The sequence below is a fragment of the Myotis myotis genome, unplaced genomic scaffold (genome assembly GCF_014108235.1).
Source record: "Myotis myotis isolate mMyoMyo1 unplaced genomic scaffold, mMyoMyo1.p scaffold_m19_p_4, whole genome shotgun sequence".
Classification (NCBI taxonomy): Eukaryota; Metazoa; Chordata; class Mammalia; order Chiroptera; family Vespertilionidae; genus Myotis; species Myotis myotis.
Genome location: NW_023416346.1, coordinates 85,384,578 through 85,403,625, shown reverse-complemented (window position 1 = coordinate 85,403,625; position 19,048 = coordinate 85,384,578). Strand labels below are relative to the sequence as shown.

The 19,048-nt window shown below is 51.3% G+C and overlaps 1 protein-coding gene across 4 annotated transcripts in view; it reads left to right on the top strand.

Moving 5' to 3' along the window:
* Positions 1 to 18,815, top strand: part of STARD8 (StAR related lipid transfer domain containing 8) — a 39,272-nt gene extending 20,457 nt beyond the window's left edge. For 2 of the 4 annotated variants that reach the window (XM_036305509.1, XM_036305508.1), the window contains exons 2-14: positions 7,154 to 7,225; positions 8,163 to 8,244; positions 9,204 to 9,267; positions 10,513 to 11,915; positions 12,537 to 12,710; positions 13,689 to 13,848; positions 14,305 to 14,503; positions 14,790 to 15,000; positions 15,294 to 15,408; positions 15,679 to 15,903; positions 16,836 to 17,053; positions 17,153 to 17,329; positions 17,480 to 18,815. In XM_036305509.1, the coding sequence (XP_036161402.1) occupies positions 9,211 to 9,267; positions 10,513 to 11,915; positions 12,537 to 12,710; positions 13,689 to 13,848; positions 14,305 to 14,503; positions 14,790 to 15,000; positions 15,294 to 15,408; positions 15,679 to 15,903; positions 16,836 to 17,053; positions 17,153 to 17,329; positions 17,480 to 17,597 (3,057 nt within the window). In that variant the 5' untranslated portion in view covers positions 7,154 to 7,225; positions 8,163 to 8,244; positions 9,204 to 9,210 and the 3' untranslated portion in view covers positions 17,598 to 18,815. The remainder of the gene's footprint in view (positions 1 to 7,153; positions 7,226 to 8,162; positions 8,245 to 9,203; positions 9,268 to 10,512; positions 11,916 to 12,536; positions 12,711 to 13,688; positions 13,849 to 14,304; positions 14,504 to 14,789; positions 15,001 to 15,293; positions 15,409 to 15,678; positions 15,904 to 16,835; positions 17,054 to 17,152; positions 17,330 to 17,479) is intronic. The other 2 variants (XR_004966986.1, XM_036305507.1) reach the window with 2 other exon arrangements.
* Positions 18,816 to 19,048: the final 233 nt, after the last annotated feature.

The following is a 19,048-nucleotide window of genomic DNA, read 5'->3' as shown; positions in this document are numbered from 1 at the left end:
CTGCCATCCTAGAGGGCCCATTCAAATGAAGCACCATCCAAGGCTTGAGGATGGGTGGGCATGCTTCTTGTGGCCTAGGCCCCTTAATGTATCCTTATGGGAGGGTGAAAGGGGTTAATCATATACACTTGAGGCCAAGTGAATGGAAGCCCTCGGCCAAAAGTCCAGCACCTCCTCAAACAAGTCCCTCTCTAGGAGTGGGGATGGGCAAAGGAAACAGGCCTTGCATCAACCAAGAGAAATGATCTGAAAAGCTACTTGTCAGGATGTAGCAATTGCCAGGTGCAACGGCAGGGCCTGGTGTGGTAGGTAGCCCCTCTGCCTACCTTGGGTACCAGCTTGTCCTCACAGAGCCCACCTTGAGAACTTGGGTTTTCACATAGATGGTGGCAATACAGGCTTCTCTTCAGCACTTTAGAATACTGGCTTTCCTCCTGCACTCACTGAAGGTGGGAGAGGCCATGCTGATAACAGATCTTGCTTTGGAGACAGTCATCCTGCCATCAGGGCCATGGAGGAGATGCCTTTCCAGATAAGGAACTAAGTACAGTAAAGGAAACCAACAAATTGGTTGGAAGATGCCTTATGGAGCAGGTCAGCTGTTTGAAAAAATTACCTTCACAAACACCCACAGACCTACCAGTTCCTGTTCTACCATATGCATTCACATTACTGCTTATTGCTCTCTCCTGCTCCTGTACTCAGCCATAGAGAGAACACGGACCAGTGATTAGAATGGCCTGAGCCTGGTCTCTGGCTAGAATCTTTCCAGAGACCTATGCTATAGCTTTTTAGCTGGCCACATCTGTTTAGGACAATGGTTCTCTATCTTGGTTGCACTTTAGAGTCACCTGGAGAACTCTCAAAAACAAACAAAAAACAAATCCCATTCTCAGAGATTCTAATTTATTTGGCCATGACTGGTGCTCAGACACTGGCATTTTTAAAAACTCGCCGGATTAGCATGACTAGAGTGATTCAGTTGGTTGGAGTGTCGTCCTGTGCACCATAAGGTTGCCAGTTCGATCCCTGATCAGGGCGAGTATAGAAGGCAACCGTATCTCTCTCTTATATCAATGTTTCTCTCCCTCCTTCCTTCCCTCCCCTCCTCCCATTCTCTAAGCATATCCTCAGGTGAGCACAAAAAATAAATAAATAAAGATGATAATATTCAGCCTGAGTTCAAACAAAGACACTTTGATCTGGGCTCCCATGACATCCCCCCATTGCTTGTCCTGGGCCCTGTGTCTTGCTTGGTCCCTAGACCTGAGATGGACTTTGGGTTGGAAGGGGAGCAGGCTGAACCAGAGTCTGGGCAGCTCTCTCACAGCCCACTGAGTGACCACAGGCATAAGGATGCAAGTTTCCCAATAGTGGTGTTAAGAAGGTATAGTTGGTGAGGCCTGGCTTCCCAAAGCTTAGTTGCCCACTGCTTTTGCTTTTCCTCCTAGCTTTCGCTCTCACTTCTTTACAACTAGGACAAAATCAGAATGGAGTCTTTAAGACCATGTGAATACAAAGTTCAAGTAGTTCTAACAAAGGAAGTCCTTTCTAATGATAGCTTTCATATAGATACTTTCAAAACCATATAGAACCTGACCGCATCCAGATTAACCAGGAAGGTAGGCAGATTTGAAAATGAAAGCTTAGAGAATGACGAAAGTTGCTTAAGATGACTTTGGCAGCAAGTATGGGAGTGGCTTAATTGGAAAAATCTTTTTCTCCAACTCAGTTATCCTGTTGGGCATTATTGCATTTATTCCAGGGGAATGTTGCTGCCTTTCTCCTGGATGCATAAACTCTACCCTTATAGAGTGCAGCCCAAGATCAGAAGTCCTGCTTTTCTCCTCATTGTATCCTTCTCTGCACAGAAAAAGTGCTCTGTGCTAAGAGGACCTCTGGTATGTGGCCTGTGAAAGTGTAGGTGCAGATACCATCACTGACCTCGAAAAGCATCTGCTTCTGCTCAGCCGGTCCTTATTTGATGCTCCTTTCAGGAGACTTGTGACTGTGGCCCTGAGGCCAGATTTGACTCTAGAGCTCTCTAGTATGCCTTTCCCCCATTTTTTTTTGGCTCGATTCAGCTGGGCTCCTCCACGGGGGGGGGAGTTTGGGCTTAAATCTCAATGGAATCCAGCTTGTGCCAACTGGTGCCATCCCTGACCTGTCCTGGCATATCAGCCTAGTCTTGGCCAGAGCACAGTTTGCATGATATAGAGCAGGGGTGGGGGAACCTTTTTCCTGTGAAGGGCCATTTGGATGTTTGTAATATCACTAGTGGCCCAGTGCACAAAATTTGTGCACGGGGGAGAGGGTGTTCCTCAGCCTGGCCTGCACCTTCCCAATCTGGGACCCCTCGAAAAATGTCCTATTGCCGGTTTACAGGGTTCAGGCCTAAACCGGCAGTCGGACATCCCTCTCGCAATCCGGGACTGCTGGCTCCTAACCACTCACCTGCCTGCCTGCCTGCCTGATTGCCCCTAACCACTCTGCCTGCCGGCCTACTTGCCCCCAACTGCCCCCTGCCTCCGGCCTGCTTGCCCCCAAATGCCCCCCTGCCAACCTGATCACCCCCAATTGCCCCCCCCCGCTGGCCTGCTCACTCCAAACTGTTCCCCCCTCGCTGTCCTGATCACCTCCAACTGACCCCCACTGATGGCCTGCTTGCCCCCAACTGGCCCCCCTGCTGGTCTGCTTACCCCCAATGGCCCCGCCCCCCACCAGCCTGATCACCCACAACTGTCCTCCCTTCTTGGCCTCTACCTCAGCCCCGCCACCATGGCTTTGTCCAGAAGAACATCCGGAAGGTCTCCTGGAAGATCTCCCAGTCTAATTAGCATATTACCCTTTTATTAGTATAGATTCTCAGGCCGTACAAAGTTATCAACTTAAAAATTAGCCTGCTATATTTGGCCAAACATTTAATTAATTCACCCCTAATACCTTGGCAGGGCCAGACCAAATAATTTTTCTGTACTTATACGGCCCACAGGCCGGATGTTCTCTACCCCTGATATGGAGGCTGAAACTACTGGAATCTGCACATCTGGACACAGGCAGGACCAAGAGCCACAGGGAGACATTTCTACATTATTATTCTCAGCCTGCCCCGTGTCAGTCTCCCTGCCAGGCACATAAGGCAGTCCTCAGTCTGGGCCACTTGGAGCTGGCCAGGCTGGCCAGGTGGAGGGATGAAGGCAAAACACCTTAGCTCAGCCCTTAATCCCTGACTGCTCATCTGGGAGGGGGCTTCAGGGCCTTCCAGCTCTCCATGGGGTGGTATGTTGTCAGGGAGCCAATGTCTCTGACATCCTGTTGGGGCAATAACTTATTACATTCTCCAGATTCCTGCCAGGGAAGGCTGCTGGGGATTCAGGCTAGAGCCCTGCTTCGGACTTCTGGGCTCCTTTGTCTGTTTGAGCTATTGTGAAACTTCTGCCTCAGAATCTCACTTTCCTGAGCCATTTGGCTCCAATTCTGACAGTGATATGGATGCTGCCATTTTCTAGACCCAGAAGCGAACTCTAGCTGGGCCTCTTTCTCCCCTTTCCTCTTTTTCCTTGGGAGGCTTGGTGGGGAGGGAACTTATTTGTTGAGTGCTTGGTACTACATGTCAGGGATATTTTTCTGTCCAGTATTTTATTGAATGCTCTTATTTTGCCAAGGAGGAAACTGAGTCTAAGCAACTTGCCCAATGTCAGAGAGCTACTGACTGACAGCTCTGAGATTTAAACTCAAGCTTGTCACTCCACTAGACCAGAAGGGACAGAAAACAAGTTTGAGGGTTTGGAGTTAGTTCCTTTGAGTCTAAACCCCTTGTTTACCTGGCATCTGAGGGCAAGTATACATAATACCATGAAGAAGAGTGATGGACATGGAATTTGAAAATCAGGGTCATAGTCTCAGTAATGACACTTAACACTGTGTGACTTGGAAAAGTCCCCTCGGCCTTAGCATGCTCCATACTGTAGCTTTTTTAAAATACTGATTTGGAGAGTTTCACCATAGACCAATAAAATCAGCCTTTGGGGATGGGACCTTGGGGAATTGGTATTTTTCTAAAATATATTTTATTGATTTTTTTACAGAGAGGAAGGGAGAGGGATCGAGAGTTAGAAACATCAATGACAGAGAATCACCAATCAGCTGCCTCCTGTACATCCCCACCGGGGATGTGCCCGCAACCAAGGTACATACCCCCGCCCGGAATCAAACCCGGGATCCTTCAGTCCGCAGGCCGAGGCTCCATCCACTGAGCCAAACTGGTTAGGGCGGGAATTGGTATTTTTAAACTTCTTAGTTGATTCTAATGTGCACACAAGGATGAGAATCCCTGAGCTAAGTGGTTTAAGTCAGTTCTTCTCAATATTTAATGTGCTGCAAATCACCTGAGGATCTAGTTTAATGGAGATCCTGTTCAGTGAGCTTGACCCCAGTGTGTCTAACATGCTCCCAGGTTGATGCTGCTGCTGCTGGTCCAGGGACAACACTTTGAATAGCAGGGGCTAGAGGGCCCTAAGTATGAATGAAACAAATTGGCACTCACTTGAATGAGCTGATCTCCTTCCCACCAACCCTGGTTAGGGCCACTGCCTAGCATTAGGAGAGCAGGTAGCCCACCATTCTCCCATGGACCCTATGGCTCAGGCAGATATAGGACTTGATCACTGTGCTCTGCCTCCCTGCTTAGGGAGGGGCACAGGAATAATGCATAGGTGGATGCCTCTCTCCTCCCTTCTCCTTTTGTTCTGCCTCAAACCATGAGTGACAAGGGGCTGTAGTGGATTTCAAGTGTGTGACATGCATGACTATCCTTAGGGATTGGCTCCCCTGACTTGGGTGGCCATATCAAACTCATGGCCCTTTAGGTGTCACTATTTCCTTTTATGCTCACCTTTCTGGAATCTCCGATCTGGTACCTCCTTTGGCACCTCCTCTTTGTCTTAATGACAGGAAAGCAGAGCTGGCTGCTGGGAGGGGCTCTGAGGACAGGGAAGGCCCTTCTCTTGGGTGTGTGGCAGGAGTAAGAGATTAGGTGGTGGGTACAGCAGTCGGCTCAGCTGTCCTAGTAGCAAAATCCTGTCCCTCAAATGCTCCCTGGGTGGGTGTGAAGTCCCTTCACACTGCTCTTACCACACCCCCCATCTTCCAGACCATCATCTGCCTAGAGACCTGGAGCCTTTCCCAGGCCTGCATTGCCTTCTGCCAGAGGGCCTAAGGTAGTGCTAGCTGGGAACAAATGCTTTCCAGGATCTCTTGGAGGTCCTGGTGATTTCTAGCTCTTCATCATAGGTTAGAGAGTTGCAGTAACAAGAAACATGCACATACACACAGATGCAGGTGCATACACAGACCAAGGGGCCTGCAGGGTGTGTATGCAAGCGCATAAGTCCACACCAATCCATGTGGATCATGGACATGAGCAAACTTGGATGCAGCTATACGCAGAAGCAGATACCAGGGTGCAACACCAGGTGCACACACTTGCAAAAATGCACAAGTGTGCAACCCTACTCATCCCATTTTCCCCAGAAAGCACTCAGGGGCTGCAGAGCCTTCTTTTCTCCCCCTCATTAGTGTGTGACCCTTGAGGATCTTGTTAGTTTTTCTAACCAACTTCCACCTTCCCACGCTCTTTCCTGCTCTACCCACACAGCATATCTGAAATACAGTTTTGTACTTTAAATTGTCAGTCCCGGCTGCAAGGTTCTCATCCTGGGTTCTTTGTGGGAGGGTACACTTGCTGCCTAGGAAAAACCCCACCAGTCTCCTTGGAGTTCCTTGGTCACAGGTACTAAGAAAATGTTGGAAATGGGGACAGGACTCGTGGCTAGAGCAGCTCTGCTGAGCCAGCAGCCCGCCCCATCCTCAATGCCAGGTAGGGACAAACAGCTGCCTGAGTAGTCCCAGGGCTTCGCTGCTGGCACTCAGCCTACACTGGGCCAGTAGGGCCTCCTCTGTGGCTGCAGTCCAGCAGCATGTCTGCACTGAGGCTGGCAGGGTGTCCTGCTCAGTGCCAGGAACTCCCAGAGCAGAGGCAGGAGGCTGACCCGGCCATTGCCCTCCAAGATGCCCATAGGCCGGCACTGTGTCAGCATGGCAGTCAGCACTGGGTTATGCTGCAAATAGACCAGTCTCAGGGGAGAGCTGGGGCAGTCCTGGGAGGCTCCCAGGGGAGAGAGAGCTGGAACTTGATGAGTGGTAGAGGAAGAAGAACACTGGGGCAGCCACCATGTCAGAAGAGGGAACCCTGAGCTGGAGTCAGACTGAACTTGGACTCCAGCCCTGAGATTGCTACCCCATCAACTGGGAAACTGTAGACGAGCCCTTCCTTTCTGAGCTGATTTTGAGATCTAAGAAATGGGGATAGTAAAAAATTCTTCACAGCTTCTTGTGTGTGTGTTCAGTGAGATTTGGTTATGAAAGTGCTAGAGAATGTTAGATATGATGAGGAGAAAGAGACTAATGATTGGTGAACATTTCATCTCCCCAGCTAGACTAGGATGGTCTACCCAGGCCATAGTAGGGCATGGCTCCCTGAGAAAGAGGGTTGAAGACACAGCTGTGCCTCTCCCTTCCAGGAGTACTCCTTGATCCCAGACAGTCCTGGGAGGGTTCTGTTCTTTGGCATTGGGCAAGTAAAGAATGAGGCTCAAGAGCCCTAAGCTGGTTTTTCTCAGTGGTTAGAACATTGGCCTGCGGACCAAAGGGTCTCTGGTTCGATTCCCAGTCAAGGGCAATACCTAGGTTGCAGGATCGATTCTCAGCCTAGGTCATGGTGAGTGAAGGAGGCACCAATCAATGTGTCTCTCTCACATGGATGTTTCTCTCCCCCCCCCCTTCCATTCTCTTTAAAAACCAATGAAAAAAAAATATCCTCGGGTAAGCATTTAAAAAAAAATATGAATGAGGCTCAAGAAAGGAAATTCAAGAAAGAGGTTTCGAGCATACGGGGAATGAGTGGGGCTTGGGGAGTAGAGGGTAAACCTTAGCTGGCTGTGACATGAAGCAAATGTGCCGGCTCCTCCATGCTTCTCTTGCTATTTCTGGATCACCAGAACTAGAGGTGCCTGCCTGCTGGAAGTGAGGCAGCAGGCAGCACCCTTGCTAACCCCATTTCTCTGCCTCATTATCCCCCTCTGTTCTGTTTTAGAAGCTGAGGCCAAAAAAGCATGTGAGTGGCTCCAAGCAACAGGATTTCCTCAGTATGCTCAGTTATTTGAAGGTAAGGTTCCCCTTCCCTAACCTCCTTATCCCTCCATTTTTTTCATATGTAAAATGGAGCAAATCAGATCCTTCCCCTGACTTCACAAGAAGCTGTGTACCCTGGCCCTCTGCCTGGCTGGCCCCTCTCATTCTTCAGGACAGCTCAAAAGTCACAGCCCCAGCAGGCCTCTGCAGATCACCTTTCTAGGAATAGCCCCCACCCAGCCTCTCTTTACCCCAACACTTTGGCTGATGTCTTTTGTAGCATTTATTACTTCATTCTCTTGTTTGTTTTATGTATTGTTTGTCTTTTGCCCCCAGGAGAGTGGGAAGCCCATAAAGGCAAGGACCCTTTCTATCTTATTTGCTATTGTGTCCCCAGTGTCTGGCCCAAAGTAGATGCTCAATGAATGTTAGGAAATGAATCAATGGGCTGATTTTACCAATAAGGCAGAGAGGTGTGGGATTTTCTGGCTGCTCTCACTTCCTCCCCTTTCCTTCCTCTCTCATCTATTCTCCCTAAACCCCAGGGACTGGGACCATGCTATGGGTAGCAGTAGGAAGTGTTTCTTCTGTCCTCGTTCTCTCTGGTCCCCCAGTTCACCTTGGGTCAGGGAGGAGGTTCCCTGTTTGAGCAGCCCAGGATTCAAAGGGAAATGAGGGAGCCCATGCTGATTCTTGGCAGCCACCTCAGGCCTGCTTTCCCCCATGGACCTGCCTCACTGACCGATGGGCCTTCTTGTCCAGCTCTGCCTTCCAGACCTCTCCTCATTCTTTCTAATGATAACCAACCTGAGCTTCCTGGACTCTTCCTTTCCTCTAGGCATCCTCCTTCTGCTCTATACTTGCTGGCCTGCCTTCCTGCTTCTCCAGCCTCCCTTTTCCAACTCAAGGGCCCCTGGCAGAATTTCTGACCAATCACCCTCAACTCATCTTGGCTTCTCTCTGCCATACAGAAGGTTCATTTCCCTTGGATATTGGCTCTGTGAAGAAGGACCACGATTTTCTGGACAAGGACTCTTTGGGGGCCCTGTGCAGGTATGGGGCTGAGGGCCACACCTGAAGGCTAGGGCCCAGCTTAGGGCTTCCTTGTGTTAAAAATTCCTGTTCCCCTAACACAGGAGGAGCCTCAGCTACTAACAAAGTTCATCTACTGCAGTCATGCTGCTCACTCTGTCTTCTGGGTCTGTGACACCCTCACCCAACCAGGCATTCTAGCTGGAAAGCAAACACTAGTCCTTGATTCTTTTCTCCCTTCAGTTAGGTCCCACAGACCATACTCTGATTTTTCCCCTCTCTACTTACTAGTACATCAGCTTGACCCTGGTTTGAGGTCAAACCATGACTTCTTGTGTCCATCATAGCCTCCTAACTGGCCTTTCTGCTTTCATCTCTGCATTCCCCTCCTTGTCATGGCCCAGTGGCCCAACAGCCACTAGAATCTGTTTCCAGGTGTGCACTCACTCCTCTGTTTAAAATGTGTCACTGCCTGAAGGGAAAATCCAAAGCTTTTTAGCATGATACCTGAGGCCCTTTGCAATCTGGTTTTGACCAACCTTATCAGCTTCGGTCCCCTCTCATAACTACACTGGTCTGTCTACTGTTTCCCTCTCTACCTTTTCCCAAGCTCCTGTTGAATTCTGGGATAGGAGTCCCTCTGCCTTTCTCCCTCCAAATCCCATTTCTGTCTTCCAAGAAGCCTTATCTAATTACAACCCCTCCATTCATGGAACTTCCTTGTCCCACCCTCTGTGTGCCTGCTGTGCCTTCTGTCTACTTTGTTCTTGAACCTTTCTCATTTCTGTAGCAGTTTGTTTTCACATCTATAAGCTCTCAGAGAACAGAGGCCATAATCTCCCCAGCATTGTGTCTAGCACTGAAACCTTCACAAAGTTTCATTGTCTGGGTATGTGAATCTTTGGAGTGTCTTGATAGGTTGTGCCCTGAAGACTTTGGGGTTGGGACCCTTGGATGAGCACTGCTTTGTTTCCTTGCAGGAGGCTGATGACCTTGAACAATTGTGCCTCGATGAAACTGGAGGTTCATTTTCAATCCAAGAAGGTGAGTCATGGCAGCAGTGGGGTCTGTGACCTTGTGGTTCCATGGGGAACTTAAACATACACAAACCACTTTTGAAACTAGCTCCAGTGTCCCCAGAGTCCAGGATGTCCAGATTAGTGCCTTGTTCCAGTCTGGAAGTAGGTTGTAGAAGGCTTACTGAGACCTCTGGGTTTTGGCAAGCCTAGTCTAGAGTCTGGAGTATGAGAATCAGTACCCTGACTATTGGCCTCTTCCACCCCCCTCAGCCCATTTCTACCTGTTAGGTTTACTAATAACTTGACCTAGAGATGGCCGTTCCTTAAGGAAATCCATCTGCCCCAACTCCCTGCTCTGTGATGACAAAAATTCCTTGACTAGGGGGTAGAAACATAATAATGTGATGGAAAAATCATGACCTATATAATCTTAGAAGACAGGGTCCTTAACTCTACTCACACCAAGTCTTTTCCCTCTGAGCCTCATTTTCTCCATCTCTACAGTGAATCTAGTTTTGGGGAGGATTTATAGGTCCCAAAGGCCTTTCTCACTCTGCCAATCTGGGATTGTAGAAACCTTGAGGACTGTTGGTCTGCATGTAGCCCTGGGATATGGACCTGATGACCCCATCCTGCCCTGGGTCAGGTTTTGTGGGTTTCCTCTGGGGCTTTCTTTCCCAGAGGCCTTTAACCAGGTGTATCAGCCAAGTTGCCAGACCTCTTACCTGAGAAGCAGAAAACCCCTGGGACCTGGTCCCCACTGACTGCTCAGTGACCTCAGGCAAGTCTCTTTCTCACTCTGGGCCTTAGTTTTCCCACCTTGCAAATTAGAAAATGAGAAAAATCTTCTCCCAGCTCTGGTATTTTGTGATTCTGATCTGAGACTAGCCCACACTTGAGAGGTTGTTGAGGACAGGAGGTCTAGACTCCTGGATTCTAGCCTGGCTCTGTCACTGACTTCTTGAATGACATTGTATGACCTTGGGCAAGTGACTTCTCATTTGTGGGTCTGGGTTTCACTATCTGTAAATGGAGAGGGATTAGATCAACCAGATGACCTTTACCATCCATCTGGGCTCCATCTATGACTCCTGGCTTCCTTCTTCTAGCACTCCCAGAGCCAGCCCCCCCCCCCCCTTCTAGGACATGTCCTCAGCCAAAGAGCAGGGCCCTTTGCTTCAAGGTCCCCCAAGCATTTGAAGTAGAGCAGAGCACAAGCAAGGGCTTGTGGGTGGACTTCTTTGACACGACCCTGTGGTGCCCTTCCCAGAATGAAGACTCAGAAGAGGAAGAGCAATGTACCATCAGCAATCCCTGGGTCTTGCAGCGAGAAAGTAAATGCTGGTCTCCCATGGGCTCTTCTGACCTGCTGGCCCCACCGAGCCCTGGACTACCAGTGACCTCCAGCTGTGAGAGTGTCCTCACTGAGCTTAGTGCCACCTCTCTGCCGGCCATCACCGTGAGACTACCATCTGAGCCAGTGGACCTGCCCTTGCTAGGCAGTGCCCCCAGCCCAAGTGATCGGCCCCTCCTCAGCCCCACCCAGGGCCAAGAGGGCCCCCAGGACAAGGCCAAGAAGCGCCATTCCTGTAGCTTCCTCAAGCACCTCGAGTCTCTGAGGCGGAAGGAAAAGGGTGGCAGCCGGCAAGCTGAGCCTGAGCATAGCCCAGTCACCTCAGAGAAGGCCACTAAAGGTTCCTCTTTCCGGAGCCGCCGTGGCTTTCTCTCAGCTAGATTCTATAGGGCCAAGAACCAGGCAGACACCTCAGGCAGTGGCAGTGGCAGTGGCAGTGGCGCTGAGACTCAGAGGGGCTGGGAGGTCTGGCCTGTGGCCATGCTCCGGCATCCTCAGTGGATACACAGGGGTGACTACCTGGTGCATGTGCCTGGGGACCACCAACCAGGCACATTCCCTCGCTCCTTGTCCATTGAGAGCCTGTGTACTGAAGATGGACACCGTTTGGCTGATTGGCAGCCAGGTAGGCGCTGGGGCTGCGGAGGGCGCCGGGGCTCCTGTGGCTCCACAGGCAGCCATGCCAGCACCTATGACAACATGCCTGAGCTGTATTCAACTGAGCCTATACTGGCTGGGGCTGAGGCCGAAGATGAAGAAGAGGATGGTGGCAGCTATGCCCACCTAGATGACATCCTCCAGCAAGTGTGGGGACTGCAACAACGGGTAGAACTTTGGTCTCAGGCCATGTACCCAGACCTGGGGCCTGGAGATAAGGAAGAGGAAGAAGATGAGGAAGAAGAGGCCACTTCATCAGTAGAAATAGCCACAGTTGAAGTAGAAGGTCAGCCTGAGGCTCTGGGCCAGGTAGACGCTCTGGCCCACGGAGAGTCCTCAGCCCCGGGCCAGGCTGGTGTCCAGACAGTTGTCCCAGCTCAAGCCTCAGCTGAGATCCAGGCACAGGCTGAGACCAAGCCACTTGGCCCAATCCAGGATAATGAGCAGGAGGCGAATTCAAGCAGAGAACCCACTTCTGCCTCTAGCCTGTCTGTGGAAGGGAACTCCATTTCCGACACTGTGGCCTCCTCCAGCGAACTGGACAGTAGTGGGAACTCCATGAATGAGGCTGAGGCTTCAGGGTCCCCGATTGGACTCCAGGCATCAGCACCCCGTGAACGACGAGATTCAGGCGTTGGGGCCTCACTTACCAGACCCTGCAGGTGGGAGTTCAGGGTAGGGAAAGGGGCAAGGAGCTCTGCTGTCTCTGTCTCTTCCCTTCTTAATTCCTCCCTTCATTTTCAAACCCTACCCCACCTCAGCCAATTTTTTGGTTATGAGGCCCAGGGGCAGGTTCTTGGGAGCTAGCTGATTGCCTCTAGGCACTCAGTTACAGGAGGGAAACAACAATAGTACAGGACTCAGCAATCCAGAATGTTAGGTTTAGGACCTGCCTCTGCTGTGGTCTTGAGCAAATTCTAGCTTCTCTTTGGGCCTCAGTTTTCCCATGTATAAATCGAGGGCATTAGAAGAGATGAGCTTCGATCCCTAGCTTTGCCATTCTGGATTTCTCAGAGCAACCTATTCACTGCAGTCCTGGAAGGGTAGGAGCTGGTACTACTTGCTGGCACTAGAGGAGCCTGAGCTTTGCTGTCACTTCCAAGCTAAGACTAAGCTTTTTCCACCCTGCGGCCTAGCAGCAATGCTGACAATGGTCCCATCTCCATGCATTTTATTTCTTTTGGGAGAAAAAAGGGGCCAGAAGAACACAAACCATTCTAAGGTTGACACAACCCTGCTCCTTTGGCTTTCTACCCCCATCCCCATCCCCCATCCCTTACCAGGAAGCTCCGTTGGCACAGCTTCCAGAACTCTCATCGGCCCAGCCTGAACTCGGAGTCACTGGAGATCAACCGGCAGTTTGCCAGCCAGATCCACCTCCTGCACAAGGGCTCTCTGCTGCGGCTCACAGCCTTCATGGAGAAGTACACTGTGCCCCACAAACAGGGCTGGGGCTGGTGAGTGCCCCTGGGCCATGGTCACGGCTTCCTCCCTGCCCCTACTCCAAGGCCCTGGGAGGATCAGCTCCAAAAAGCAGGTGTAGACAGGCAGAGCCCACAGGCCAATGGAGTGGTGGGATGTGCCAAGGGGCTGGAGGAGCCGTGGCCTAAGAGGTTGGCATTGCTCTGGGTGGCTTGTGTGTATGTGTGTGTGTGTCAGAGGGTATACTGTACATAAGGTGCATGAGAGTATGTGTGCCATGTGCGAGGAGGGGTGAGGGTGGGGGAGGGGAACATGAGGTCCTTGAGTTGTACCCCCTCTAATGCAACATCCATGCTACCATCAGTGAGGTTGTCTTAAAATGCAGCTTTGGTTGTCACTCTTCTAATAAGCACCCTTCTGTGGCTCTGTGGTTTGGCATTGCCAGTTTCCTTCCCAACATGATCCTTTCATGTTCGGTCCTGCCCCATCTATCAGGCTCTTTCGCCTGCCACTCGTAAGCAACACCACTGTATAGGCCAGAAAGCCTTCCCTGAATGTGCCATGCTCCTTTCCTTGCCTCTTTGCTATTGTCCACACTTTTCTCTTGGCCTGGAATGCCTTTTCCCCATTTCTCCTCTGGGACAATGCCTACTTATTTCTCAAGAGCCCGTTGAATTTCTACCCCTCTCTGAAGCCTTCCCTGATCCACTAGTTGCAGTTCCTCTCCTTCATGGGTCTTCCCCTAAGTTCTTGGTCCACTACTGGCTGCATGTACTGTCACTGCCTGTTGACTCAGATATTTCTTTAACTGAGACTGAGAGCTCTCTGTGTTCCTCTGTGACTTCTTAGGGCTGGGCCCAGAGAAGGTGCTTAGTGAATGTTGATTCTGGGGATGTGGTGTGTTTCTTACCCCCACTCACTCCAGCCAGAGCCCCCAAGACTGAAGACAGTCTCCAAGCTGCGTCCTAGCCTACCACAAGCCCAGTCCTGATCTCTGTCACTCCTCCAAACAGGTCAGTGCCCAAGTTCATGAAAAGGAACAAAACCCCAGATTACCGGGGCCAGCATGTGTTTGGGGTGCCACCTCTCATCCATGTGCAACGCACAGGACAGCCACTGCCACAGAGCATTCAGCAAGCCATGCGCTACCTGCGCAGCCAGTGTCTGGACCAGGTGAGCTCCCCCCGTGCCCCGCCCCCCAGGGGACCTGCAGAGAGATAGCAATGGGGAAGAAGTCCAAAGCTAAGAAATTGGGTTGACAAGCTGCTTCCCCCTTGGTCGGCCCACCAGAGACCTTTTCTAGCCTCAGGAAGACCCAGCAAGGATGGAACCAAAGCTTCCTTCTCTCCAGCTCTGTACCAGCATCTTTCTGGTCCAGGCAATGTAATCCCCAACTTCTAAGAGCCTGCATTAGTCTAGGTCCCCCCTTTCTTATTTCCACTAAAGCCATGTTTCTCCTTGGCCTGAGGCTATAAAAACCCTTTTCTTTACTTTTGCCATTTCTTTCCAACCCTGCTCAGCAGGAGACCTGCTGGGCCTGGAAGTTTCTGGGATGGCCTACACTTGTGACTCCTGGCCTCACAGTCTCCCCCTCCATGTTTCCCTCCCTCCCTGTCCTGCATGGGCTAGGTGGGTATATTCCGCAAGTCTGGGGTGAAGTCTAGGATCCAGAACCTGCGCCAAATGAACGAGTCCTCCCCCGACAATGTCTGCTATGAGGGCCAGTCTGCCTATGATGTGGCTGACCTGCTGAAGCAGTATTTTCGAGACCTACCCGAGCCTATCTTCACCAGCAAGCTCACCACCACTTTCCTGCAGATCTACCAGCGTAAGTCACCTGCCCCATTCTCAACTATCAAAGAGAGTAAACATGTTTTATTCCCCCAAACCCACTATATGGAAGGATAGACTGAGGCCCTGAGGAAAGGCAGGGACTTACCTAAGGTTAAACTGTGCATTTGAGCAGAGCCTGATCTTGCACCCAGAGACATACCAGAGCCCACCTTTGCCCTTCTCTCTAACTAGATTCCCTTGGGACAACTGTTTCCTCTGTGTTCCTAGAAACAGTAGGCTCCAGGATAATAAGGAAGCCCTTTGCCATTCCTTCCCCACAGTCCTCCCCAAGGATCAGTGGTTGGCAGCAGCGCAAGCTGCCACTTTACTGCTTCCTGATGAGAACCGAGAGGTGCTGCAGACCCTGCTCTATTTCCTAAGTGACATTGCCTCTGCTGAAGAAAACCAGATGACAGCCGGAAACCTGGCAGTGTGCCTGGCACCCTCCATCTTCCACCTCAACGTCTCCAAGAAGGATAGCCCTTCACCCAGGTGAAACAGGGTAACTTGTGTCCAGACCAGGCAGGGAGGGTTTGGTCTCCCAACCCCATTGGACTTCAGGCCCTTGATGGCTGACACTGCAGTTCCCAGGCATCACCACAAGAGGTCAGCCTGACTCCTCAGGGGCCTGGGACAGGTTGGATGCTGTAAAACTGGGCCTTGAAAGACAGCAGGTTGTTTTGTGTCTGGATTGGCAAGCTGGCTTCCTGAGAACTGGAAACCAGCATATTAGCCATATTTTCTCCTTCCCTATTCCATACTCTCCTCTCATCCTTTCTCTCCAGGATCAAGAGCAAACGCAGCCTAGTTGGCCGGCCAGGCCCTAGGGACCTGAGTGAGAACATGGCGGCCACCCAGGGCTTATCACATATGATCAGTGACTGTAAGAAACTTTTCCAGGTGAGTAACTACAGGCCATGATGCCTACCTCCCAGACTTGGGGGAACCATCAGGTCCGACCTTTATATCCAAGACTGGACACGTGCCCCTCAACCTCCTACTTCCAACTCTTCCCTGCAAGGTTTCTCCCCTACCTCACTGTAGTAGCCAGGCTGCCCCATCCATGAATATGAATCTGACAGACCCTGTGGGCTCTTGGACTGAGGCTTCCTGACCCTCTGCTGCTTGCTCCTCATGGCCCCAGCCCAGAGTGTGTGTGTGTCCTGTCAGGTACCCCAGGACATGGTGCTGCAATTGTGTGGCTCCTACAGTGCAGCTGAGCTCAGCCCTCCTGGCCCAGCCCTGGCTGAGCTGCGGCAGGCCCAGGCTGCTGGTGTGAGCCTGAGCCTCTACATGGAAGAGAGTGTCCAGGAGCTGCTGCGTGATGCTGCTGAGCGCTTCAAGGGCTGGATGAGCGTGCCAGGGCCCCAGGACACGGAACTGGCTTGCAGGAAAGTGAGTATTGCTGTGGGGCTAGGAGAGGGCTTGATGCAGGCCAGGGAACCAAGGATCCCAAAGAAAGGGGCTGCCTTGTCAGTGCTGTTGTGCCTTGGCCTGATATGTGGAGAATGTCAGCCAACAAAGCAAGAATAAATGAGATGAAGGGATCATTTTGCCAGAATTATCTTCCCAAAACCTCTCTCCAGACATGTCACTATTTTTAGAGCTTCACCTCCCATCTCTCCCTGCACCACAGTCACACTGTGCTTCTGCCCCTGATGATGTGCTACCTGGAGTGACCTGCCCCAAGCATTACATTTCCCAAGCCCCTGTGAGCCCCAACTTGATATGCCCCTTCCTTCATTCAGAGCCTCCTGTCATGCCCTGGGCTGGAGGTGGTTTCTTTCTGTATCTCTCTTGCACAGCCGTGTTCTTTCTTGGATTCTGGTTATGAGTAAGACTGCACACCTGAGGTTTACCATATATAAACCAGGCACAATGAAACCTCAGGGTTGGGGTGAGAAGCCAGCCCAGTGCCTGGCACATACAAAAGGCTCAGTGAAGGGCAGCTTTTGTTGCTCTCCACTGTCTACTTCTTGGGGACAGTGCTAGATGTTACGTTCCTTGAGGACCATCACCATCTTCTCTTCCTGTTCACTTCCAGAAATTCCAAGCACTGTGCCCATTTCATGGTAGAACCTAGCAGGCCTCAGAAAATGTGTGTCTGTCATCTCTGTATTCTTGAGCAGGTGGAGAAGCAGACATCTGGAAGAGAGAGAGGACAGGGAACACAGGGATGGCCTGTCTGGGTGTGACAAGGGTTAGCACAATAGCCTTGCAGCCTTTCCTCCTCAGGGATTGGAGTGAAGGAAGGCCAGGACTGGGGGGTTAATGGGAGTTCTTCAGCCCTGACAGCTGTCTCCTGTCCCTGTTCACATGGTCTGCAGGCATCAGACGGGCACCCCCTGCGTGTGTGGAAGGCATCCACAGAGGTGGCGGCCCCTCCAGCTGTGGTGCTACACCGTGTTCTGCGGGAACGGGCCCTCTGGGATGAGGACCTGCTGCGGGCCCAGGTCCTGGAAGCCCTGATGCCGGGTGTGGAGCTGTACCACTATGTCACCGACAGCATGGCACCCCATCCCTGCCGTGACTTCGTGGTGCTTCGGTGAGGGACTCCAGATGCCACCCTGCTGTGCTTAGGGAACAGGGGAGGTGGGGTAGGAACCAGCTTCAGGAACCTGAATGTTATGTCCCTTCCCCGCAGGATGTGGCGTTCTGACTTGCCCCGTGGGGGTTGCTTGCTTGTCTCCCAGTCCCTGGATCCTGAGCAACCTGTGCCAGAGTCTGGGGTGCGGGCCCTGATGCTCACTTCCCAGTACCTCATGGAGCCTTGTGGCCTGGGTCGCTCCCGACTCACCCATATCTGCCGTGCTGACCTAAGGTACCAAGCCCCCTTTGCCCTGGCACCCTCCTTGCCTGTGCCCCATGCTGTTGAGCTCTGGAGACTGGGGAAAGTTCTTTCTTCTTTCCTCCTGGAAAGGGCTCCTGGTAAGAACCCATGGCTCATGCCTATCTGCTTCTATCTCCCCAGGGGCCGTTCTCCAGACTGGTATAACAAAGTCTTTGGGCACCTGTGTGCCATGGAAGTGGCAAAGATCCGGGACTCCTTTCCCACCCTGCAGGCAGCTGGCCCTGAGACAAAATTGTGAACTTCAGCCTGGTTCCAAAGTGATACCACCCAGCCGCCATGGTACCAAAGGAGTAAGGGGGGAATGAGAGCACAGTAGCCCCCAGTGCTGACTCCAGGGGCAGAGCTATTCCCCACACCCAGCTGCCTGTCCCCATCTCCTGAAGTTCCTCTCCACATACATGGGAAGAAGAATTTCAGTGTCCCATCTTCACACCACCTCCACCTCCATCCCTGAATCTGTTTTCTGCCTTCCTGAGACAGAGGATCCAAGAAGACCGCTGCTGCCCTCCAGGCCAGGGAGTCACCAGTCAAACTGAAGCCTTACTGGCTCTTCATCTGCAGGGATGGAGGGAAAGGGCAGTGTGTGCTCCCAGCTCTCTGCCCTTCAGAGAGGCCAGGCCATCCTGTTTGGTACTAGGGTCTCTTTGAGGTTGAGCAGAAGGTTCTGGTCCTGCCTCTGGGCCCATCATTGTCTGTAAACTGGCTTTTCCAAATAAATTGGATGGGAGTGGATGGGCACAGGGGTAGAGCAGAGGGCAGCCCCAATGACCAAGAAGTGTTTTATTTGTGTAAATACGATGCTAATTTTTATGAGGCTGATTTAAAGAGTGGTTACTGATGGGCCCCTAGTCAGCAACATGACAAGTTGGGATAGCTTGGGACATGAGAGTGAAAGAGGGACCTTCCTTTTTCAGGTCTCAAGAAACCAATGAACCAGTTTCCCCTGGAATGGGCCCCACACTTGATCTGCCACTCCGTGGGGTCTCGGTGCAGCCTTTGGCCATGCACTGCCATGTCTGGAGAGTAAACAAGCTCAGTCCCACCACATAGGCCGAGCAGAAGCAGATGGCATCCCTTCTCCGGCTCTTTGTGCCTGTGTTATGAGGCTGACATAACAACCCCTTCTTCAAGCAGAGACCTGGCCCCCGGCTCAGGTGGCCAGCCGGCCAGATGGAAGGGCCTAGTGTTACCTCAGCCAGTTAGAGAAAGATCCAAACCTGATCTATCCCACCCTTTGGCTGTCTTGGTTCATGTGGAAATTCAAGTGCCACTCAAATGCCAGCTCATGATTTATTCTTCTTTTGGCTGAATAAAATGAAGTGGGATGGCTCCTAGCCAACGTTGTAATTTTTAAGTCTATTTTACTTGTACCTATAAATACTGTACAGTTATAATATGTATATATATATATATATATTTGTGTATATGTAGATATATATATATATATATATATATATATACACACACATACACACATCTATATACACACAGATATGTTATATCATAAGTGTATTATAATCTATGGTTGGGAGTGGGGTGGGTGGCAGGGCACTTAAGATGAGACAAGGGAGGTGGAGAGCAGGAGCCACATAACCCCCTCAGAAGAACAATAAAGCATTACTAAAGATACACTCTGGCTGTGTAGCTGTCTTTGCTGAGGTTATGGGTTAGGGACTTGGTGTTAGGGTC